Source organism: Cydia fagiglandana, chromosome 10, assembly GCF_963556715.1.
Source record: "Cydia fagiglandana chromosome 10, ilCydFagi1.1, whole genome shotgun sequence".
NCBI classification, from domain to species: Eukaryota; Metazoa; Arthropoda; class Insecta; order Lepidoptera; family Tortricidae; genus Cydia; species Cydia fagiglandana.
Window position 1 is genome coordinate 5760931 of NC_085941.1, and position 26973 is coordinate 5787903.

Genomic DNA, 26973 nt, shown 5'->3' on the forward strand with positions numbered 1-26973 from the left:
CGTAGGTATTTGTTGTCGTCCTCCTGTCCTGGGCTATAACCGTGAAAATCGAAGTTCACAATGCGGGCATTTTTCCCTGTCGCTCTAATTTCCCCTTCATTGGAGTAAAAGAGGAAGATCCCCGCAATTTGCGAATTTTGGTTTTCGCGGTAGCCCCTCTGTCCTCAAGTGGCCATCCTCATCTTATGTCCAGTATTCCTGTCGCCGTATACAAGCGCCTTAATTCAATTACAGTTACCTACTTAAATATACTTGGTATCATCAACAGTAGGTAATTATTATGTCGGTGGGAACATCTCCAGCTTAAAAAATATGTTGTTTTGTAAATTTTTAGGTAGGTAAACCGTTGTTTTCAAGAGGCCATCCTCATTTATTGTCCAGTTTCTCTGTCACCGTCCACAGGAGCCCACATTAAGCCTGTTTAAGATAATCGGCTCGTAAATTACGCGACCTCCTTTCTACCGACGATCGATTGTTAAAATAATTATCCGTACGATCACTTACGTTGTGTAATGTGACGATTCTAATAGTCGATGCGTAAGTTCTTGTTATAATGAGTCCAATATAATGGCTGTCTAGCCGGCCGAGACTGTCTATGAATTTGGTTCTGAGTTGAATCTTGATAAATTAATTTGTTTGTATGTTTAGTCAAATATTTGTTTCTAACTTAAGGACATACCTATAGATGTTTTCTATGTATCTTAATAAATAGTTATATATTTACCTATACCTTTAGTAGGTATTACACAAAGGCCGGACATACGCATTTAAAAAATAATGTCATGCTTCTATTGCCCAAAACAGATAAAATTCTAATTTTCTTTTCTTTTTAAGGAGTCAGTGTATTTATTTAACATACAATAATAACATTTGTAACAATAGAAATTAATAAAAAAATACTATAAATTAACTTAGAATTAAAAATTAATTTTCTTTTATAATGCTAATCTTACCATATTTTAGTATAATTTGCAGAATTTTTATTTTTATCGGTTGCGCAAGACACATTAATAAATATATGCAATAATTCTTTCATTCCATGATCACTTGATCAGATATCATAAAAGACTCAACATAGCAACGCAATATCATCGTTGCCAATAAAAGGCTCAGGAAAGTTTCTTGTCACCTGTAAAGAATTACTTATCCATTACCTAATGAGTAGCACATGTGTCATTTGCAATCACAAAAAGAATAATGACCGAGCATTTCCTATGTTACGAAACAGAAAGTTAAATAAACAACGCATTGATCGCCTCTGGCTCGTATCCCAAACCGATGAATCGATATGTGAGAATCGATTGCACAACTGAATCGAGTTAACAATCGAATGATCAGTAGCTCGCGGGCTTGTTTGGTTGGCCATTCCTGGTCGTAAAATTAAACTGATTGCTTAAGGATCGCACTGCAATGTCTTCATAGAGTTAGCAGTTAATTTCTTCTAAATTGCAGGTAGCTTTAACTAGTAGAAGTGTTCGCAAAAGCTGGTTCACAAATAAACTACTCTTCATAGACGGTTGGACGTGATCCTCGCAGCTCTGAAAATATTTTTTAAATATGTTCATGACACATAACTTTTTCGCACTTTACAAAAATAACTGAATAAATACAACTTGACCCCAAATCCCCATTGTCAAACAATGATTTATCAAATAGTAAGGTTAGAGAAAAAAGTGATCATTAAAAATGTAATAAAAGCCAACCGGTAATCTAAAATCTCGTTTGATTACCGTTCACGCTCTTGTTTTTATTCGATAACGTATCGATATTACGACTCGATTAATCGATGTTCGACATTTAACTTCACGCGTTACCGTTACATAAACCGCTCGCATTCTCATCGAATTCTAACACCATCTGTATTTAATTGGTTCACTTTTTTAATTCCAAAATTGTATTCTTGTTTGAATAAAAATCATTCCAAAATATTGACAAATATTTAAAGCCTCTTGTTTCATTTAGTGACTGAAATGAGTCTAAATATTTTGGGGATTATTTTAGGCCACGAAAAGTCCAGGAGTAATTTAAAAGTTAGTAAGTATTGGTTATTATAACAGGGATTGAGATCCTGATTCGCAAGCCAAAATTACACACATACCTACTGGACATCGAATTTTGTAGGCTAATAAATTATTCTTGCTACTTAAAAAGCTTTCGCAAACAAGATTCGTTATATAATTTATTTTTTTCATGACAGTTAGTCCAATTACCGTTCAACATAAATAAAATTATGTCATGTTTAATTTAAAAGAGCGATATTAAAATACATGTACTTTAAATTATAATATTGAACGTTCAACAAGTAGGTAATCGAACTGACATAATTGGTATCGTTAAAAAGCCCACAAGCCGCATTATGTTTGTTTATTTTTTTAAACAGGTGGCAAACCGGTTGAGCCGACCTACTGTAATTTGACAGGTGTCAAATAGATACGAGTGGAATACTAGAAAGTGAATAAGGAACGTACATTTTGTGCTGTAACGGGGATCTTAAAGGGCAAGCCGGTGGGAATGCCAGAATATAACGGTAATGTTGCATTTGCTCTTACTTTTATAGGCAAAACAATGTCCGTAATTAATTACAGTATTATTATAAGTGAGTACTTAGGTACTGACATTACTATTGACCAATGTCCGTAATTAATTACAGTATTATTATAAGTAAGTACCTACTGACATTACTATTGACAGTGTATAACGATTGCTATTAAATTAAATAGTATTAAAAATTGGTATGAAACGAAGGAATGACAATAATTATTCATCTCATTCTTACTGATAGCGTCTGGTGCGCATTAGAAAACCTGTCAACTCGGTGTAAGTTTTCTATAAAAGGGAAAGTCTAGTTTTCCTCTTTGGTGACACTTTTGCTAAGCAAATACTAATGTAAGATCTCAGAAACCATAAAAGCGGTTGCTATGCATAATTTACACGTTAAAGAATGGTAGTTACCTGGTCGACTCGTAGTTTTCTACTCAGCTCAGCGGCACCACACTCCATTCTTGGTGCCTGAAACAAATGGAAAACCAAAATGTTATAATTAAAAACAATATCTAATCCTAACAATAACCAGCCGCCCCAGGCCAACCGCCAAAAACCCATACAATCGAATTGAATTTTAGGCTCTCATTTTAAACCAATAAGCTGATAGGTAACTTGAAACTTGGCCTGAACATTAAAGTAACACATGTATTTTGCTGTTATAATAGATGTATAGCGGGCGTGGGTATAGTAATAGTCGGCACTGAAGTTAAAAGCAGTTTATTAAACTTAAAGTACACGGATTACGATACAACACAGTCCACTACACATTAGATATGAGCGCCGATAGGCATTTAGCCGGCGGCGGCGCGCCGGTCAAAATCGGTCGGCGGCGGCGGCGAATCGGCGGCGTGGCCTTGAAACACCTTTGATTAATGAAAAAAGAATTAGAACCAAAATATTACCGAAAATACATATTTTTGCTGTAAGAAAGTTATAAAATAAGTGCATTTTTCTATTTCAAGCAATATTTATTGAATAAAGGTACGAAATTGTTTTATATAGTATAAACGATATCGCGCAGCATCAGAGGCGGTCTTAATCTTGGCGAGGCCCTCGCCGGAAGATCTTTGCGTGGCCCTTATCTTTTGTGGTAAGTAAGAAGTAGCGGATTGACTGTATCAGGGAAACGTCTGGTCGACAGTCCAAAGAGCCGAAGTGAAGAAAATCAAGGTCCGTCATTAACCAATATCGACCCAATAAACCGATTTATGGCCAAGGCCGAGCTCCACCTAACACCGAAGTCTTCGACGCCGTTACAACTGAGCTTCTGAAAGCGGGAGGCAAACCTGCACTGAAGGAGCTCCAGAACATCTTTAACGCCGTTCTCTTCGATGGGAGAACTCCAGAGGTATGGAGTAGGAGTGCTGTCGTGCTGTTCTTCAAAAAGGGAAATAAGGCCCTATTGCAGAACTACCGACCCATTTAGCTCCTAAGCCACATCTACAAGCTGTTTTCGAGGGTCATCACGAACCGCCTAGCACGAAGACTCGACGAATTTCAGCCACCGGAGCAGGCCGGATTTCGAGGAGGATACGGCACCATATACCACATCTTCACAGTGCGGCAGATTATACAGAAGACTGAGGAGTATAATCGGCCTCTGTGCTTAGCATTTGTGGACTATGAGAAAGCCTTTGACTCCATTGAAATCTGGGCTGTTCTGGATTCCCTGCAGCGATGCCAAGTCGACTGGCGATATATCCAAGTGTTGAGATATCTGTACAACGCAGCTACCATGTCTGTCCAAGTCTAAAACCAGCAGACTAAGCCTATTCCCATGCATCGTGGCGTGAGACAAGGGGATGTGATTTCCCCCAAATTGTTCACAAATGCATTGGAGGATATATTATGTTTAAAACGCTCGACTGGAAGGAACATGGTATCAATATTAATGGCGAGTACATCTCACACTTGCGATTTGCGGACGACATCGTCATCATGGCTGAGACGTTGCAGGATTTAGAGCATATGCTGACCTGTCTAGCTGATTCTTCTCAACGGAAAGGTCTCCGGATGAATTTTTACAAAACAAAAGTTATGTTCAACGAACGTGTTGCTCCGGGACCTATTGCAGTACAAGAGGCTGTTCCCGAGGTTGTTCAGGAATACGTCTACCTCGGGCAAATACTGCAGCTAGGAAGGAACAACTTCGAGAAAGAGTCGAATAGAAGGCTACAGCTGGGCTGGGCAGCATATGGGAAGCTTAGTCGAGTCTTCACGTCATCAATCCCACAGAGTCTGAAGACAAATTAAAGTCTTCAATCAGTGCGTCCTACCCGTGATAACATACGGAGCCGAAAGTTGAACACTCACGGTAGGACTGGTCCATAAATTTAAAGTCGCTCAGCGAGCTATGGAAAGGGCTATGCTCGGAGTCTCTCTGAGGGATCGTATTCGAAATGAAGTCATCCGTCAGAGAACTAAAGTCGTCGACATATCCCACTGGATTAGCAAGCTGAAGTGGCAGTAGGCCGGTCATATTAGCCGTAGAACCGATAACCGTTGGGGTAGACGAGTTCTCGAGTGGAGACCGCGCATCGCCAAACGTAGCGTAGGACGCCCGCAGACTAGATGGAGCGATGACCTTCGCAAGGCGGCTGGCAAGAACTGGAACAGAGTTGCCGCAAATAACGCAAATCGTGCTCAATGGCGTGCAATAAGAGAGGCCTATGTCCAACAGTGGACAAGAGTAGGCTGATGATGATGATGATCGAAATTTTTGATTTTTTTGGATCTAAAATACCTTTTGAATGTCTATAAGCTATTCAGACTAGCCCCGTTAAAGATCTAAACTACATAAAATATATATCATCTGTGATTCTGAAAGTAGTAGTATCTACAAGGTCACGCCGATGCCACGCCGATAGCGCTACGTCGGCGGCGGCGGCGCGAAAATTTTGTCGGCGGCGGCGGCGCGCCGGCGCGGCGCTCATATCTACTACACATTAAAATACTAAAACTGTTACAATTGAACAAAGCTATGATCGGTCGTAGGGTCGGATACGCGCATACGTTTTTACACAAAGGTGTCGGCTACCGAACTAACTCGCGCGCAGCGCCCTCAGCGATCACGCGATACAACATGGCGGCACACGCGCCTATCATAAGTTGACCCGCGGCTTAATCTGTTAAGAAGCGAGCCGGGGGTCGACCGGATTGGTTCTCTTAGGAAGACGCTCACAAGGCGTGATATCCCTTTCTAACGCACGCGTGGGCGTGCTGTCCCTGTCACACGCTATAGACTCCCCCTCGAGTTCATGAAAACGCCCACGTCCATGGACTCGCAAAACGCTCTGGTCTCGGTTACGTGGACGACCTCTATTTCGTTTAGGCACTACGGGAGAAGGAAGCACATCATCTCTACTATTAAATCGAACGAGCTGAGAGGAGTGATACTTGCCCAGAACCTCACCGGGTGAGCCAAGATCAGCGACCAGGTAAGTTGTCGGACTAACCTTCTTAATAACCACGTCAGCGCCATCTCTTTTCGGCACAAACTTGGCCGAGACGTTCTTTGCTTCATTGCTAAGAACACGTGACTTAATGAGGACATTGTCCCCGACGTCAAATACATCACCTGGCTGACGAGACTTGTCAGCATGTTCCTTACGCATATCCTGCTGAACTTCAACCCGATCTCGTACTGCTGACAGAGAACTAATAAACGAGCGAAGATAAGGCGTAACCTGAGGAACACAGTTTTCCTTGCCAAGGACGGCTCTTAAGTCATAACTAACCTCTATAATATCAGCTAGCATCTTCTCTATTTCCGCTTGCGTCACCTCCTTATTTGCAGGTGTGACACGATAAGGCGGCACCGCGATAGGCGCATGGTCGCCCGTGTCGATCCTGTGCTCAGCAAGAGCTGGCCCTCCCCCTGGCTCAAACAGGTCCTTGTTTTCAGGGGGCAACTGGGCAAGCAACTCGTATTGTCGCGCGCCGAGTAAAGTGGCTTCGTCCTCCCGAAGCACCTCTAAAGCAGCAACACACAGAGCGGGAGGTGACACGCTTTCAAACTGTAACCCATACCTTTGTTTACTATTCTCAGCGAAATACCAGAGATCGTCGCGAAAATCAATGATTAAACCGAAATCCTTAAGGAAATCTATCCCTAGGAGAGACTCATTACTAGCGGCATCAGGAAAAATCACAAAATTAGTTTTTCTTGTCTTGTGTTTCAGTGTCACCTCCACCTCCGCGGTGAGTACAGTCATATTCCTACTAACACCGTCTGCCAACCTAACATTCATTGTTGACGACACTAACGGGTGTCCTTTACTTCGCAGGAAAGCGTATAACGTGTGACCGGCGACACTAGCCTTAGCCGCAGGATCAACAAGTGCAGAGCCACTCGCCCCAAGAATATTTATAATCATAATAGGGCGGGGAGAAACCTTGACATTGACCTGACAAACATTAATGTTATCATCACAAACTTGACTTTCACTATTACAAAACAAAGTTTGGTTAACATTACTACAAGACAGACTTTGACTTTCATCATTACAAAACAAACTTTGATTTTCATCATTACAAAATAAAGCTTGTACGTAACTAAAATCACCCACGGCAGGCGTAGGGTTACCTCCTCCACAGTGCGCAGGCGAAGGGTTAGCGCTCGGCGCGGCGCCGGCGCTTGTCCCTGGCACAGGCGCATCGCTTGCCATGCGCGCGGTGCGCGCCGCTGCTCCGCGACCGGCGGCGTAAGTATCGCGCTCTTGCGAACACTCGTGAGCGCGCGCAGGACTTTCGCCGAGCGCCCCGAGCGGTACGGCGGGAGTTTCACCGTGCCAAGCACGCGCCTTCGCGGCGTCGGGCGGCGGCGGTGATGCATGTTGCGACGAGTCGTGTCCGCTCGACCCGCCCCTGCGCGGGTTAGCGGCGTCGTCGACGTGACAGGATACTACGTCGAGCGAATAAAACGACAGCCCCGATTTAGAGTTACAGTTAGGACACTTGGACCGAATAACATTAGGGGCACCGCAACCGTAACACTTCACTTCCTCAACGACTTTATTTTCTACGCACTTATCACTTTTTTCACTTTTCTTTAACCTTTCACAATTGTCTTTATTGTGCCCGCTGCGACGACAGTAAACGCAATACAAACGACGAGGTTTGGAGTCAGCTTGATCGGAAGAACACGGCGACGACGCACGCGACGTTGAAGCGTTGGCCTCGTCGGCGGCGCGTTGCGTAGCAACGCCGCTCGCACCGCTGGCGCGCGACCTTGCGCGATTCGGAGAAACGCTCGCTGCCGTTGCCGTAGTACTTTGACGATCGCTCGACTTTGCCGCGATGGGTACATGATTCTCTTTCCGTGAATCTTCTATACTTTGACAATTTTTCAGTAATGTATCAAACGTATCTATCTTTTCTCTTTTTAACCTTTTTCTTATGCGGCGGTCTAAGAGCCCGAATACCATATCTATTTGGACTCGCTCGCTAAGGTCTTCTGGTGGCAGCTTAGCTAACATTGCTCTGGCTTTCGAAACAAAAATCACCGTATTTTGTTCGCCTTGAACCAAAGAGAAAAGCTCTGTGTATATTACAAAAGGAGGGCGTCGCTCGCCGAAAGCACTTCGCAGCTTGTCGAGCGCATCTTCCCACGTCCTTACTTGTGATTTTACACCTTGCCACCAAACTCCTGCATCCTTGGTAAGCAGTAGCGACAAACCGCGAACAGCATTTTCGTCCGTAATATGCATGCACGACTTGTAACTTTCTACGGCATCCACGAAGCTTTCCAGGTGCTCCTCCTTGCTGCCGCTGTAACGCGCCGTACATTGTGCGAAGTTACCATTAGCTGCAGCGAACGTAGCAGCCGCAGCGATGGCAGCAGCCGTGGCGTCGGCCTGGGACGGAGTCGAGGACCTCACCTCGCGAAGCAATTGCTGACAAAACTCGTTCTGAGTCTGTTGCAAGGTGGTCAACACCGCCGTTAGGGCGTCCTGGTTCATGGTGATACTGTTCTCGTTGATTGACTCGGTGCTCCCTTGTGAACCCAACGAGAGTCTTCCATTACGACGCCGACGTGGAGGCATTCTTTTAAACAAGTCGCGGCCGGCAGGTACACTTTGTGAACACGTTGATCGAATGTTCTAGACCCAAAAACGTTGGGCGGCCAGAATATAGCGGGCGTGGGTATAGTAATAGTCGGCACTGAAGTTAAAAGCAGTTTATTAAACTTAAAGTACACGGATTACGATACAACACAGTCCACTACACATTAAAATACTAAAACTGTTACAATTGAACAAAGCTATGATCGGTCGTAGGGTCGGATACGCGCATACGTTTTTACACAAAGGTGTCGGCTACCGAACTAACTCGCGCGCAGCGCCCTCAGCGATCACGCGATACAACATGGCGGCACACGCGCCTATCATAAGTTGACCCGCGGCTTAATCTGTTAAGAAGCGAGCCGGGGGTCGACCGGATTGGTTCTCTTAGGAAGACGCTCACAAGGCGTGATATCCCTTTCTAACGCACGCGTGGGCGTGCTGTCCCTGTCACACGCTATAGATGTTATAATGTTCATGTTACCAAGTTTCATGTTATCAGCTTACCAGTCTCTGGTAGGTACTTATTGGTTTTTGTAGCTGAAGATTATAATAAAAGAAAATATAGCGTGTAGAAGTTATTTATGTGTAACTTAGTAACAATCTAAATATGTATGTATCATTAACTCATCAGTCCCTTTTGAATAATTAAAAAATAATGTAAAAAAAAGCACTGTACTCTAAAAAGATTCTAAGTGTCACACACAATCCATACAACCAGTGCAGTAGTTATAAAAAGTAACATCAGACGCATTAACCCAGCAGGATACAGGAAAGCGACGAGTATGACTGTACTGCATCCGGGATCTCACAACGATGTGCCCTCGTCCTGCATCCCAAACAAACAGTTTTCAACCTTAATTCCTTGATACAACGCTTGTACTAACAGAATAACTAAGATTGTCGATGTTTTAGTAGATTAGCAATACCAAGGAACTATAAACCTTATTTAAAAAGCGTTAAGGATTAAGAGATCGGAAACTGGTCAGATGATAAATGACTTTGCACTGAGGATGTGCAATTATGTTCAACGAGAGATTTGCGAATACATTGACGCCTTTCAAAAGTTATGTCGCTTTCGGTTACGTTGTAAGGTCGATTAAATTTGTCCTAAGTAGTTAAAAATAGCACAGTCATGGCAATTTGCTCGAAGTGATGTTATTAATCACTTTATTTAGGATATTTGCAGCACTATTGTGGTTAAAACGGATAATATATTTATTGAACAGGTGAGATTGGACAGGTAAGATTGGCTATTATTCAAATAGTAGGCGAAATCATTATTATAAATAAAATAAATATAAAATATCTGGGGACATCTTACACAGATCAACCCAGCCCCAAACTAAGCAAAGCTTGTACATACTATGACTTGTATTATAACAGTCATGATAGAAAATATATTATGTTTGGCACTGGAAGCTACATCTCATGGTCACTTTTTCTTTCGTATATGACGTCTATTTCAGTTTAGGATAATGTTTCAACGATTAATCAAACATTTTAAACTACATAGGTACTGTAAACATTTGGATTGTTAATAATCGGAAGGATTGATTAAGTCTAAATTGAGGACCTAAAGAAACTTGACAGACAGTGTAGCGAGCATGTCCAATTTAAGTAGTTGTCATTTCAATTCGAGAAAACGTTATCGTATCTACTTCATGCAAGAGCAAATCCATTCAAACAACTTATTCAGTTCAAGTCAGTCGTCTAATTCAATACAACATACAGCTATAATTAATATCTCTCCATATATGGATGGAGGCAATGAATCGCAACCACATCTGGTACGGCGTTGTAGACTGTATGGCATCATGCCATGCCGCTTGCATTCTGATTGGAACAATAATCACTTGCCGGCAACATGACTTCACTGATGACTTAAGTAAGCCTGAGGAAAAATTGTATTCCAATAATCATATCGATAGGTGCGTCCGCTGTGTAACTATTATTTTTGTTTATGTGTTGAAATAAAAATCTAATTAGTCGACAATTTCTTCTTGACACGGATAATTGACGGAGTCCGGAGACGGACGGTATACTTAGTTAAATTAATTGCGTGCCTAATAAAACAGGGGGGCTCATTTAATATTGTACTCTTACGTACCAGCCATCAGTAAGTAATCATGCAAAGCGCGAATCTCAAAGAACTGCTTTAACATGAAACACTGTGAAAATTTAACGGTTTAATTACACTATGGCAACGAAGAACTTCGAAAACTGAAACCATTTAAAACGCCGAACTTCCAAATGAACCGAATAAGTTGATGCGTGAAACTTGGAACTATTAATTATATTGGAAAGTCCGTTAAGATGGAACGGCGTATAGCACGCGATGGCATTATGCAATTATCAATTGTGAGTGCTTTGGGTTATAATTTTAACTGAATCGACCTGTTTTTGAGACTAACGAAATTATTTTTCCATCGATAACTGAGTATAATCATTTGAATATTCTGATACAAAGATCGAGTCTTTTAGATAATTTAGATATGCCATCAACAGCACAATAGGGATGTTTCCTGTACTTAAAATAAATTATTTCAAACCGTGCACGAAATAAAGCACTAGATAATTATTAGAAAAACATAGATAGCAGCTATTTTTAAACACAATTTGTATTTAATAAATCTGATTGAAATATAAAAAGTAGGTGAGTTTACCGTGACGTCACTACATTAGTTTTCATATAAATTCCATATTAGAAAATCGTTTTGACAGTTCTAAAAAAGAAGCTGATTTGACTAGTAGGAATCTAGCCTATAGCAACCGTCAAATTAATTCCAACAGAAAATTCAAAATTTCTTTTTCATCACAAATCAACTGATCTTCTAGCAATGATAAGTTAACTCGTGTTTCCTAAATAACGAGATAATTAACTACTACCTACCTAAATACAATCATAATTAAATAATCATGTTATAACTCTCATAACCAATTAGTTATACCTAATTGTTACGAAAGTTTTTAGTTTTAATTAAACACATCAGTTTACTTGTATATAATTTTACGTGCTTTTAAACGATAAAATTATAAGGTTGGTAACAAACGTCCCTTGTTAAAAGTAATTTTGAAACTTTATTTACCGTAACCTCTTAATTATAATCGAAACATAACATTCGCATGCGATGCCATTATTAAATCATAAATCATTCACTAATTGTTACATAGTCATAAATAAAAATAAACAACATTTCCATTAACATAATTAGACGTCAAGTCCTATTAGTGATGCAACTCGCTCCCACAACTAACTTTTACTAAAAGAAAATGTGAAAATGCATAAATATTTATCATTCCCTTCATGTCTTGTCCCTGGGTGTCAAGTGACGTAAGAGTTGCGCAACCAAGAAAGCGGCCGCGCCCTACGACTTTTTACTGATAACACGGATAAAGTTGGACAGGAAATTGCCATGTCTATAGGTACCTTAAATAATGCACGGTAGATAAAGAGTGAAATTCCATTATTGCTCGATAGTTAAGTGATTGATGGAGGTGGTCCATATTATTTACGCCGTACCTGACTATCTACTCTAATACTTATTTTAGTACCTACTTTTAACACAGGAAATTACATTATGAAATGAATTTTCTAAAAAAATCATTTAGAGAACTGGGTTAAAAATAACTGGGCTAACACAAATAATATAATTTCTCTAAATGTGTTTTTAACTTCAATCAGTATACCTAATGACTGTAATAAAATATACCTAATATTTCAATCCTATCTGAGGGTTGGCGCTATTCTTAAGCCGGCCACCACACGGCAACCACCCCCACTTGCTGACAAGAGGCAAAGACGACGACAAGGTGTCTCAGTACCGGTTTCCGCAAACTTCTCTTGTCAGACCTGTGGTAGACCATGTCGATCTCGCATCGGTCTATTTAGCCACCAAAAATGGTGTTACACCATAAATCGTCTGATATAGACGAAAAGGCCTATGATGAATATTTCAATCTTGAATTGAATTAAATATAAATCTAAAGGAATTCCCGTGTTTTCGGTACTGCCTTTGAAACGTATTTATAGAAGCAATCTTGCGTAACTAATGGGGTTAATAAAAATATTTCTTGCAATCTCGTTTTGCATTAATATCTATTCATCTTTGGCGGCCATATTTCTTCTCTCGATGGTGTCTAAGTTATAAGCGAAGAACGTTCTCTTCATCCGATACTATGAACAAATCTACTGACTGAATCATTATTAGGGAATTCTTGAGATTTTGCTGTATTTGGTTATGATTAAATGTCTAAACGAGTTTAATCATCTTTTTTCAAAGACTGGACTTCCAAACGTAGACTGTGGATTATCCGTACACGGTGGGAAGAAGTTGATAAATGGCGAGAAAACTAATTGAATAAATTAGAAATTTATGTAACTTTATATTAAGTTCAAATTTCTTCAATAAAATACCTCGAGTTATCAAAAGTTGTTGGACGTAGGTACATGTACCCGTCTATGCTTTTCATCCTTATGAATAGCAAGCTAAAACCAGCAATGTTTGCATGCTCGACGGTCTATTGACGGAAGGCTATGATTGTGTCCAGGATAGCGAGCGGCATAATAATATGACTGTTAATATTTAAAACTCATGTTTAACATTCAAATCATGCTAACCAACGAACGGTCTGAACAGAACCAAAGAATTTGACTAGGTCCTTATAGATTCTAAAGTCAGTTAAAATGACTACAATCATTCTACGCAGTAATGCTTTTATTACATTTAGTACTATGTATAATAAGGGCCACTTGCTGCACTTGCGGCATCCGACTAACCTGGGGTTAAACAATTAAACCTGTAGTTACCATGGTTACCAGTACAATTTGTCACTGGGTTAACCGGTTAACCCCAAGTGGGATGGTGCATATATGTATAGTGGCGCTTAGTTAATTAAATCTTTAGTGTATGTGATGTACTGATGTACTTAAAAAATCGCTAGATCTTAGCACTTTGACCGAAAAACATCATGTCCAAGAGATTTCTCACGGACGTCTCGCACTCATTTGAATAATTCGACCATCGTCATTTGGACGCTTACAACAGGTGCTTTCATTTACATCTTCCGCGGGTGATACATTCAATCACCCATTATGTAATATTAATTTATCTTGTTTTAGCAATCAGTTCAGCCTAGTGTTGTGAATAACGCTCATTTCGAGGCTTAAAGGCCGAGCCACACCGGCTTGCGTGTGCGTGACGTGCGCGTGTACGTGCGCTAAAATGTTGGAGCCGAAACGTCACGCAAGCGGTGTGTCGTCTCTTATACAGATCTGTATGCTACAACGCTGCACGCACACGTGCACGTCACGCACACGCACGACTCTCGAGGCTTAACGCCTCAAAAGTGGCAAAGACGATTTCTTACATCTTTGCGAAAAATAAATGAACACACTTCTCAAATATATTCGAGTCTTCAAGACTTACGAGTCTTGAGGGCTCAAGTCTTTAAGCCTAAAAATAAGCTTTATTCACAACACTGGTTCAGCCCCATTTAATGTAGCAAAGATAGAAAGAATTTAGGAAAGACGGAAAACCTACATAAGGATTTTTTAACTTTATTAATAACAAGTGATCTGTAGTATGAAGATTTTACTAGGCAATAGTTAATTACTAATTAACCCTACACCCCCCTATCCAACCCTACACCCTAACCCTAATTTACTTCATTATTTTGATATTTTGTCGTCGTCACCCTGAGACCTATTTACTTTAAAAACATCGTCAACGTAGTAAGTACACGTATCTTATTTACTCTATTTTACATACTAGGTATACAGCTTTGTAGCGTATCCGAAATCAATTTGTAACGACTGATCGTTGTAAATACCTATGTTCAGAACTTTGCGTGTACTGAACCAGTAATTAAGACATTACATAAAGCTAATTGCTAGGCGGTAACGTGTTTTACAAGTCTAAAGGTATATTATGTTTAGTATTCAACCTTAATACTGCTATACTGATTTACTTGAGGTAGCGAGGCTACTGGCCGGCGACACAGAAAAAGTGGTCTGAAAAATAATAACTAACAGTGTCAGTGTCACCGAAAAATCGCGAAAGAAAAGATCGCTGAATTCGCAAGATATACAATAAAACAGTGCCTTGAAATAACGAGGAAGCCAGCAGCGAGCAATCCACCCGCAGAGGCCTCTGCCAGCTGCAGACCACAAAATGCCGGTAAGCCCTTCCACCATCTGGTAAAGCAGTATAGTGTAACGAAGGAACTTACTTACTTAAAAACGCCACATATTAATTTATAAAGAAATAGAACATTAGGTTAATAGTACTTATAACTATTAAAATAATAGTAGTTCAATACATCTGCATTGCTATTTCGGTCACAATAGCACACTTCATCCCGTTTTCAAACAAAAACATGTCTAAATTACACGCCTAGGATCAGCTGCCTACGACAGGTGACCGACAGATGCCTAGACTGGTTTTGCTACATAACAATTCAATAATAATCTCCCTGAATACATGCTTGTACGCTTCTTGTTATATTTTAAAACTTAAGTCGCACAAAACAAAGTTTATTTTCGCATAATTTCTTTCCAGTAACTTAAAACGATTATACTTGTTTTAATTATACCTACGGAATTAAAACATTTTAAATGGGTACCTGCTTAGTATTTGTGAAGGAGATTTTGAACTATGTACGTCCAAAAAAGGAACCCATCAAATCATCCAAAAGCGTGTCTCGTGTTATGCAAATAAAATAATGAACCAAGCCGCACAAGCCACAAAAAAGCTTATCCTTTGACTGTCTTAAGTCCTTATCATTACAGTGATAAAGTAGACTTTTGACAAGCCCTGCTGGACCACTTGACCAATAATTGACACAGGTTATGAGACTGACATTCCCTTTCAGCCGTTATGTAAAGGTGAGAGGGGTAATCCGGTCAAAAAACAATATAATTGCATGATTATGCGAATTTTACGTAAGGTTGTATTCTATTGATTACGATGATCGACATGTTATTGCTTGCATGTCTACTACTACAACGTGTAATGGCTCCTCTACACGATGGGCCAACGCCGGCCACTCCAAGGGACGCATTTATGCGTGAGGGAGCAAGTGATACTGCTATCTCATTCTACTGCATGGCTGCGTCCCTTGGAGTGGCCGGCGTTGGCCCATCGTGTAGAGGAGCCATAACTGATGCTACTGAAATTCAATATTTAAATTTGAATACTGAAAATAAAGGGTCCACCAGTTCGCCGGACGCTGATATCATCACCTGTCAGTTAAACCAAGTTAAACGCAAAATTTGACATTTCCGAACAACTGACAGGCTAATATCGTCCGGCAAACTGCTAATCGAAAACAATAATTTTGTCTAATGTTGGGATTGTTGAGAATAGCAATGATCATATATAATTATAGGTATATATCTTTTATGTAAATAAATGCATTTTTATTATCACACTCATCATCATCAGTCTTTCCCTCAATGCTGAGGATCGTGACATCATGTCCTAATGTTGCTGACCAGTCTCTTCCATAGGCTTCTGTCACCCGCCATATGTACGGCTTCCTGCAGATGTAGATGCAGAGGTGTAGTGACTTGTGCGCCACATCTAGCGGGTGGTCTGCCTCAACTTTGCCCGTCATAGTCGTCATTTCTAGACTATCTGGAGAACGTCGTGAGAGATTATCACACTATTTTAATATAAATATTACATAACGATTGCTACGTTTAATATCTACATGTCCAAGAGACTCATTACACATTTATTCCTATAAGCGTCGTAGTCCCTTTACAGACACTTGTAACTTTAAAAGTTACTTAACTTTCCACCATTTCACTTTTCACGCGAACAATGTAACATGTCAAAGCGACGTCAACGTAAACGACGTGAATTACATAATGACATCATTTGTATTCAGCGGGCTGCTGAACAAGTGGACACGAGATTGTTTTCGTACATCACAATTGACAATGGTTCTTGATGACTAAGAGATCATCATAATGTACTTATAGATACAGAACGCTGGCGCTAGGAGAAAATTACTTACGAGTATCTTAGAAACTTGGTAACTGGATTTTTTAGATGTACAGTCACCTGGAATAACATGTTACTCTTCGAAGGCCGCAAAAATATGTGACACGCTCTTATGGCTCTACAAATAAGATCGTGTCAGATATTTTTGCGGCCTTCGAAGAGTAACATGTTATTGCAGGTGACTGTACAATGTACAATACGGATGTACGAGTATTGATGGATGATGGATATCAGCGGGACGATTTTTGAATTTCGAGCGCTCTATTTCGTCACTCGAAATTCTGTTGGAAGCGATGAAATGCTATTTTTGAAATCGGGCGATAGAAATTGAGAATCGAGTGGTATAGAATAGACCACTCGTATTCAATTCTATCAGTAGGTAACATTATTACAATATAATAAAAACACTAAAATATATATTAGTATAATTTAAATGCCTTGTAGTCTTCAGATTATAACTACTCTCTCAATACTATTCATAGTATTGAAGAAAGCCATAGCGCCTTGCCTTCTCAGTGGTAGGTATACATAGTGTAGAAACTGACGGGGGTGGTCATGGGTAGGTCATAGGGTTGTTCATATGGGTTTACATGTTTCGGCCATGAGCCAATTCATTATAAATATCAGTCAGTAATTACCATCCTTTAATTTACAGATTTGCCTATTTTGGCGATGAAAACAAAAAGTTATTCTTTCGTTTGTCTATCTTTCGTTCTTTTTATCATCTAATGGTTCTTCTCCATTTAGGTACGTATAAAGGTTTCCGCTTTTGAATTGGATCATCGTCATGAACTCATCCGCAAGAACCTGGTGACGGTGGGGCAGTAGTGGGGAAGGTAGTCATTTTAGTACTTTTTATTCTATTTTCTAGCTTTAAACTAATGTGCAATGCTTGATACATTGAGAGTGAACTACAGAGTGACAATAAATCTTGAGGATGTAACGTCGTACGTAGTATAAGTAATAATTTCGCAATACCGCAAGTACAGTTACACGCATATTACTCCGTATCGCTTTCAAGCGACAAGGAAGTTCGCATTCACATGGAGTCGGGTTACGGGAAATCCTAGCCACCTTCCATAGTCGGCGCTAACTGTACTCGGCGTGGATAAACTGGATTCGAACCCGGTAAAGGACTTGATTATGAAACTGGACTGGCCTGTATCAACACGGACGAGATACAAAGTAATAGTGCGTTACTATGTTATTGGTTTTTTAATTGCTTAATTATTTTTTAGTCTACCCTTATCTATCGTACTAAGACAAAAGATTATCTCAACTCTTTAAAGTATTATATTTGGCACAATTTGACCAAATCGACATAATATATGATATGAACATAAATACCGGAAATTGTTTGAATTTATATTAGTTGCTATTTAGTTGCTATCTCGTGGCTGGTAAAAATTGATCCAAGAAAAAAGGTATCATCGCCAAGTAATCCACCTAGTGATATCACAACGTTTGAACATAAACACATATGTAAAATACACAATTACAGTAAAACGTCCTTACCAAGAGTAATTTGACCAAATAAAAATGTAAATAAAATAGATTTGCAATGATATGAATGCAAAATATTTTTATTTTTAGGGTTCCGTACCTAAAGGGTAAAACGGGACCCTATTACTAAGACTTCGCTGTCCGTCCGTCCGTCCGTCCGTCTGTCACCAAGCACGGTTCGTGAGATACAGCCGTAACTCACGAACCGTGATAGCTAGACAGTTGAAATTTTCACAGATGATGTATTTCTGTTGCCGCTATAACAACAAATACTAAAAACAGAATAAAATAAAGATTTAAATGGGGCTCCCATACAACAAACGTGATTTTTGACCAAAGTTAAGCAACGTCGGGAGGGGTCAGTACTTGGATGGGTGACCGTTTTTTTTTTTTGCTTTTTTTGTTTTTTTTTTTGCATTGTAGTACGGAACCCTTCGTGCGCGAGTCCGACTCGCACTTGCCCGGTTTTTTAACGTAGCTATGTAACGTAAAGTCGTAAACGTTATTAAAATTTTAACTGATAGCAGCTTTAACCTCCTAAGTCCCTGCGTACAGTTTTTTATACATATTCTAAAATCTATTTCGAAGTTTTATTGTGTAACTAAGGGTTCCAATTTCAAAAACAAGACAATTGCTTCTGGGTCTCAGGAGGTTAACTAAAATTGTTATGCAACCCAGCTAGCCTAACGCATGGCCCTATGCTAAAACCCAATAAAAATTCAGCACATTCGTTTAGCAATAAACAATTAACGATTCAAAGCATGCGAGACTCCATGAGAACGATACTACGTGACGCTATTCCGATTTCGGTTTCTACAGACCTAGTGCAATATTTCATGTCTCATTCAGTTTTGATTAAAGTTATTCGGCAAGTTTTTACTGTCTTATCTTACATAGATGTCGACAGTCGGCCCGATTCACACTTTAAGATACGTCAATTAATAGATCTAGGTACGATATGGATTAGATATGTCAGTGTCAAATATGACCTTTTTTTCAAACAAAAACGCGTCTAATTCATATCGTTTTTAGGTCTATTAATTGCCGTATCGGGCAAAATGTAAGTATTCACTTACATTATGTATTTATAATATCAGTTTAGTGTAAACCAGAGTCTAGTAAATAAAGAAGACTGACAGCCCCCATACAACGCGAGAACCGTCAATGTTGTCGATGTGTGTTACTGTTTTGACGGTATTTCGGATATGTCCATAGAGTTTACTCCTAAGATTTTATAAGAGATTTATTACAAGTTTTGCAACCCATTGTTTGGCAATTATTGACTTGTAGATGTAATCTAATTTAATCAAAATACATAGATTGTCATGTAAATAATATTTAAATACATATTAACAAACATATATTTTTACTTAAAATACAAGAAAACCGTTGTAAAGAATTATGGGCACATGTAGATGAGTATCGGTAGCCGGTTTCGGTGATATATGACTATGTCGAAAGCAATGTTCAGAATACCGAATGAGGCAAATGAGTAAACTCCCATTCATAAAACTACACAGTTACAGTACGTTAGCTGAATTAGTAATGCTACGTTCTTCTACAAAGCATAATGTTGTTAACTTTTTTATTTATTAAGGACTGATGAATTCAAATTTGAAAATAAACTGAATTTTTTCAATACTTCAGGGAAACTTCTGGCCCCTGTTTCACCATGCTAAAATTGTCGCCTGACATGGACAATTCACCGAAATAGACAGAATATTGTCAATGTCAGGTGTCAATTGTCAATTGATGAAATAGGCGCCTGGTACTGCGTTTCCTAAAACCACCTGGATTTCCCGTTTCTATCCAATTCCATACATAGACAGAAAATATCGGCACGCCCAATTTGATCAGTATCCCGACTGGGTCGTTGCTTTATAGCGTGGCAACTTGCCCAGTGACAAAAACAGCATAACGAGGTATCTGCAATAATAAAAGCACGCAATCTCGTCAGTCTCCCATAACCAGCAATCTGCAACGATAAATAACAGACAATCAAACTCTGCGGATAATCGGCCGTTCTCAAGTTGCCAATGTACTAGGCTTGCATACAATGCAACAATGAAAGTAATTAAGAAATGGCCGTGCGACCGTCGCACGACCGTTTGGCAGATCAGGAGGCCAATTCGGCTTGATATAATGGCTGTGTAAGACGTTAAGGTCGTATGTCTCACGAAATAACGCTCCATCTCTCGCATCATACAACTGTAAAGAAAAAAAAAGTGTGGTACGAGTATAGTTAATGCAGGTGTTTACTGTTTATTAAAGCGTCTAGAGAATTTAATTCACTCGTAGCTTGTTTTCGAAGTTTTCTGCTTAGGCCTCCTTTGTAATAAGCGTGGCGAAGCGTGGTGGTTTTGGAGTAACGCTGTTGTATGTAAGGGCAAGTGAGAGAACTAAAACGCTACTGCTGCAGAGTTAAACCGGGCGACGTCACTGTCAATTTCTTTCAAAAAATGAATGCCATATTGAACTAATTGCGAAAGCTTTGTTGCAACAACAAAGCAATTTATATAGGAATTGACAGTGACATTACTTTAAGAGTGACATTCCATTTCCAACTGCAGCTGCAATAGGTACTGTTCATTTTACTATGGAAATTGACAATGACAGCGACGCGTTTCCATAGTAAAATGAACAGTATTGCAGCTGCAGTTGGAAATGGAATGTCACTTTAACGCTGCAACGCAGCGGCAGTCTCAATTCGAATGTCACCTTAACGATGTCTTGAACTAATAAAAACAATGAGAAGTAACGCCCAAGAGGCTGGTCTGGTCGATCAATGCGGAATGAATATGGTACTTTTTTAATCTCAGAGTTCCCAATAGACCATTGTGCACCAGTTCACACGTTCAAAATACAAAAAGATACAAACCAGTAAAAAGTTTATATTACGTTGAACCTTATCTAATCTTGTCAAGAATCAAATTCGATTGCTTTAGTTCAATGACTTAAGACTTTTTGCTTTTATGCGAACAAGTGTCCGATGAGAATCGGCCAAGAACAGAACAATACGGGGAGTAAAGCAGGAAACCAGGCTTGTAAGGTTTTTGCTCAATTTTATTCACTTTTTAAAGGTTGGTGCTAATTGTTGGGGAGTAATCTCAAGAATAAGCTGCATCAACGATACAAAAACTGTACAGGTTGCGTATTTGCAACATCGATTTTTGACAGGTCCTCGAAATCAGTAATAATTTTTAGTTTAAACGTAGGTACTCAATATGCTAGAAAATAAGTCGCCACTTATGTTCAGTACAAGGATTTTTTTAACTGTTAAATTGTTTCTAAAATCACTACACCTTATATTTAAATTAAAACAAAGTCCTCTGCTCTGGCGCGTCTATCTGTTTGTATGTATGTACGCGATAAACTTAAAAACCACTGAACGAATTTACATGCGGTTTTCACCTATCAATAGAATAATTCTTGAGGAAGGTTTAGGTGTATATAATTTGGCTTTTCTGTAACCCATGCGAAGCCGTGACGGGTTGCCAATAATGATTGAAATAAGTTAGATAAACTACGTGTAAGTTTTACATGGAATGACCCACATTTATGAACACGTATAGTGAAGTAACACTTACTTTTCAAGTGGGCCACTCGATAAAAGTGCCAACGTGAGTAAAACCTTGGAATTATAATTCAAAGTATAGGCCATTCGCCGGTCAGTTGCTTTCTAGGTCGCTATAATAGTCTAGCTAAGAGGAAGCACTTAAGGGTGTATAATTATATTCTCTTTATTCATTTCAACTCTTACTTTAGGTTTTTTACAATATGCTTATAAAAATAAAATATAAAAACACTTTGAAAAAACAATATAAAAAATACATATTTTAAACACATTATAAAAAACCTAACCTAGAATGCCGCCAACAGCGGGGCAGGGCCGTTACTACTATCCGCGCCGTGTCCAAGATCACCGCCTTCTGCATCTGACCCTTGATCCAACCACCCAGCGAGAGTCTCTCTAGGTGTTGGTCGAGACCCTTCGCTACCGTTCGCTGACACGAATATCGGAACAATGATCGTCGAGTCAACATCCCACATGGCGGTAATCTCGTGAGCCAAGTCTAGGTAATACTTGCTGGATTTGTCCTTCTCGGCTTTCACGAGATTCTCATGGGGCATGGTGACGTCGACGAGCGTTATAGTAATTATTATGTACTACTTGGAATACAAATATAAAATTCGAATGACTTAACGACATGTATATCTGATGGCACAAATTTAACATAAATGTGGGAGGTTTGAACTAAACGCTTTATATGCATCTTTTATAAAAGCATAAATTTATAATTGAATTAGAAAGTGTATAAAGTAGGGACTTATCACGCGAGGTGACAATATATCGTCTTTAGAAAACGCTTAAAAGGAAAGTGGGCAATAAATCTGCCTTGTCCTATAAAAGGGCAAAGTGAGCAATAATTATTCAGTTTTATTGAAAAGACGAAACACAATATAATAATGATGAGTATTATGACTTCAGGAAGTCAACCGAATCATGATGCGCGCGAAATTTTTTATTCGAATGGTAAAACGATCATAACACGAGATTGATTTCACCAAGGTTTTATTTTCCTACCATTAACTAATGTTATTATGCATTGGTGTGATAACATATTTACTACAACCCTTATGCGTATGGTAGCGTAAGTATTATCATAGTTCTAAAAACCCTTCTTGCTGATGTCAATATGTATTTAGTTTTACAGAGTTTAAAAGTTTTGATTTCCTAACACTCAATGCGCCTAATCCTAAGTATACTCGTACATACTCGAATGTCCACGTTCAAAATATTGTTATTATATTGATACTATGACAGTCATAGTAGAGTTAAAATACTGGTCATACAACTTTAACCACAGCTTAGTCAGGTGCAGCGGAGCGGAAGTGATGTTTTGTTAATAATTTACGACTCCCCACGAACGCGGAGGTGTGAAGCCGACTGACATGGAAAATACTGGTCTGGCCCTTTCGGAGAATTGATTTGTTTGATAAAGGTATGTTTGTTTTGGATTGTTGAGAATGGATGAGAAAAAATGTTCTGAAAATAACTAATTCGAATGTGTTGCCATAGAACTTTCAAAACTGTCAATACTTAGGTATACTATGTATTATTCCTACTCGAATTTAATTCGCCAGAAAAATCCAAACTACGGCCGCGAGCTTATTAACCCCTAAAGTGCCAAACCCTCTACAATCCGACTCACGAACAGAAACCGGAGCCCTAGCTGTGGCCCTTGAATCGAAATTTGGGAAACCCCTGGAACACATAACTCTTGGTACTTATAACACTTTTAACTATAGGAGAGTTTGAAATCGGCCCTATCATTAAAACAAATAAGGTAAAGTGGGGAAGGAAGAGCATCATGGGAAAACAATGCAGGAGTACAGCAGGAGTATCTAAAATATTTAATACTCGTTCTCTTTCGCTGGGCAAAATAAACAAAGATCATGGTCATGGAAATAACTTCAAAATGGTGACCCATTCGAACATGCTTACAGGTTAAGAGCCGTACTTAAAGCCAGAGTAGAGGACAGATGCTTATGCGATACGTAAACAATCGGAAAGGGACCAGACGTGGGAAACGCAAACAGGCAAACATCCACTACTTAGCCATAAGTGTTAACCTTCTACAACTTTAACCTACAGGGAATGTAAGTCAATTGCTTCCATCGACTCCGAAATGGCTTAAGAGGACACATGGTCATTTCTCCATGCAAATATGCCTCTTTTTTCCCCCTGGCGAGAAAATTGCGTCAGTAGTCTCAGTAGGCTCAAATATATTTTTTCAGCGTACAAATTCTTTCTTGTACCCAGTAGCTGACATTTTTACAGCCAATTTGTTTTTCATAGTTTTATGAATTAAAAACATACATTAAGTTACTTACCCAAAACACAAACAAAAACTGCAATAATCTGCGATGCAAAAACCATTCATGACCATACTGGTCCAGAATGATTTCTGGAGTTTTGGTTGCAAAATTACGAGTCTATAAGATTCTGTTTAGATCCATTTTGCATGAACCTGACCTAAACTAGATACTACTAGGCAGGGTGCCCTGCCTAGCCAAGACGAAAATCGTACAGCGACAAACGCCAAACGATAAGAAAAGATGTATTAGGATGACAGAGACTACGCAAAGTCACGTGACTATTTCATACATTTAAGTTTCTATTGGCGGTTTCTATCAACGATAGTTATCTTTGCTAATTCTAGGCCCCCTGCGCCCTGCAGGCCTATTATGGATGGCTTTATCCACGGGACAAAATATCCGTCACTTTTTAACAGAGCGCGATGGAAAGTGACGGGTACCATTTTATCACGCTGTCACGCAAACAAGAACGACCATCATATCCGTACAGGCCTACAGGGTTGCTCTTAAAGCAATATTGAAGCGATGTTTGTTAGGTTGTTTTGGAAATAGGCAGTTTAAAATGTGAATGGGACTGGTGAATGACTCCGTTGTTGAGAGTCGTGAGATCCGTTTTTAACACTTCAAACGAAGTGGGACCATGGATCGTAGTATCGACCTATTGACCGAAAAAGTTTTAACGACTCGCCGTAGAAATTAACAAACTTAGACTTAAGAGTATTGTCTTCGGGTACCGCGATAGTTACTCATGAAATAAAACTATTGAAACGGATTATATCGCGTATATTGAGTACATACTACATAATATCCCGACGTATTGAACCCTCTACAACGTTCGTGGTCAACGGGTGACTGAGAAAAAAAACCGGGCAAGTGCGAGTCGGACTCGCGCACGAAGGGTTCCGTACCATAATGCAAAAAAAAAAACAAAAAAAGCAAAAAAAAACGACGTTGCTTAACTTTGGACAAAAATCACGTTTGTTGTATGGGAGCCCCATTTAAATCTTTATTTTATTCTGTTTTTAGTATTTGTTGTTATAGCGGCAACAGAAATACATCATCTGTGAAAATTTCAAATGTCTAGCTATCACGGTTCGTGAGATACAGCCTGGTGACAGACGGACGGACGGACGGACGGACGGACGGACGGACGGACGGACGGACGGACGGACAGCGAAGTCTTAGTAATAGGGTCCCGTTTTACCCTTTGAGTACGGAACCCTAAAAACTGTACTGTAAAGGGTTCGAAACGTCGGGATGTAGTATGTATTCAATATAGGTACACGATATAAATAAATAAATGTCAAGTGTGTTCCGTGCAGAAAATGAAAACAAGTGAACGTATGCACGTTTTTCATCGTAAGAGTTACTTATTGTAGATAATTGATTAACGTTCACTACTGACGTACATAATTAGCCCTTAGGATTAGCGATTATAACGTTTAGTGACTTAGCTTATAATGATAAATCGATTAGTTAGCCTGTCGGTAAGCCGAGTGTTGCACAATCGATGGCTTATGTATCTTTTAATCTTTAACAGTTTTGACCTTTATGGCGCCAGTAATAGTGCTTACATGTATTAGTACCGTGAATGAAAATTATTAGCAATTCTCATGATTATTGCTACATTTATGTTATGAACTTCCCGTCTAAAAGTCTCCACGTAATAAAAGCAATCTGCTAAAAAATTATTTTAAGTATGTATGTAAAAAAAAAACTTAGTACAATTGAAAAGCAAAAAACAATGTATGCACTTGGCTGATTAGGAGTTTTTGTTTTTGATTTGTAACCGCTTGCAAATTTTGGAAAATAAAGTAGGATAGCAATAACTTAAGTGTTATCAAAAGGCGTCGCTCTATTTACCCTTGGCGACGTATAGGTATGGTTTATCCTGTTTTAACCACTTCGAGGTCGTCACACTTGCCCACATTAGCGCAAACATCCCTGATGCAGTGTCTCAGCATACCTCTCCATGTTTGACCGCACTACCAGTATGTACCTCTTTATTTGCTTCGTTAGCATAAACATTTTCACTTGGCAGTTCCTGTTTGCACTTTCATTTGTTGTTATTCTTAATAGAAATAACATTGGGAGGATTCTTTGTGATTGGTCGATGATGATGGCCGAGAAGAATCAATATTAGGTAACTAATAACCGGTTTAAATATTTTGTTTTAAAAGTTCATTTGACTAAAAAGACCGATACATCTAGGCCATAAACGCAAAGTTGTACGCCACACTTTTTTTCTAATTTGGGAATTATTATGTTATTTATTTCTACTCCGAATCGAACACGGAGACGACTTATATACACGTACCTATAATACCTATATTATCCTTCTTTGTACATTGAAGGGAACAAGAAAATGGTTTTTTCGCACAATACAGGCGCTGATACTGTAATATGTTATTACAAAACTACATTGTTCGCAACTAATAATTAGAGACAAAGCCTATGGGAAGCACACGCACTGGCCTGGGTACTCTAAAGGTAGGTATGTAAAATAACAGCTATTCATAATATTCATGGAAACTTTAAGTTCGCTTGTTTTCGAGATTTTTTGTTGCATAGAAAAAATATTATTCTCTGCCAAAATGGTACAAAATAATTTTGTCTGAATCTTATTCTAACGAAAACTAGATCTATTAACGACGAATGTGCAATCTTAATTAAATAGCCTCTAGTTATAGTTCATTTTTACTAGCATTAGTAAGAACTTCAAAGAACGTAAGCGATCTTGACATGTCTTTTAATTGAAAAACGCTTTTTAAAAATCAGTAACTATTACTTATGAAAGCAGAAGAATATAAATGATCGTAATAGATTCATAATTGTTACATATTTGCGGTAACTTATTTTTAAAATGTGTTTTTCAATTAAAAGACACATCAAGATTGTTTACCTTATTTCTAATGCTAAAAAAAAACGAACTATAGTAAGGACACAAAGCTAAAAGAAATAAAGTCACTGTTGAC

The 26973-nt window shown here is 39.1% G+C and overlaps 1 protein-coding gene across 2 annotated transcripts in view; it reads right to left on the reverse strand.

The window, feature by feature from the left end:
- Window positions 1-26973, reverse strand: part of LOC134668064 (myosin-4-like) — a 171431-nt gene that overhangs the window by 56522 nt on the left and 87936 nt on the right. For both annotated transcript variants that reach the window (XM_063525523.1, XM_063525524.1), the window contains one exon: window positions 2953-3009. In XM_063525523.1, coding sequence (XP_063381593.1) covers window positions 2953-3009 — 57 coding nt within the window. The remainder of the gene's footprint in view (window positions 1-2952; window positions 3010-26973) is intronic.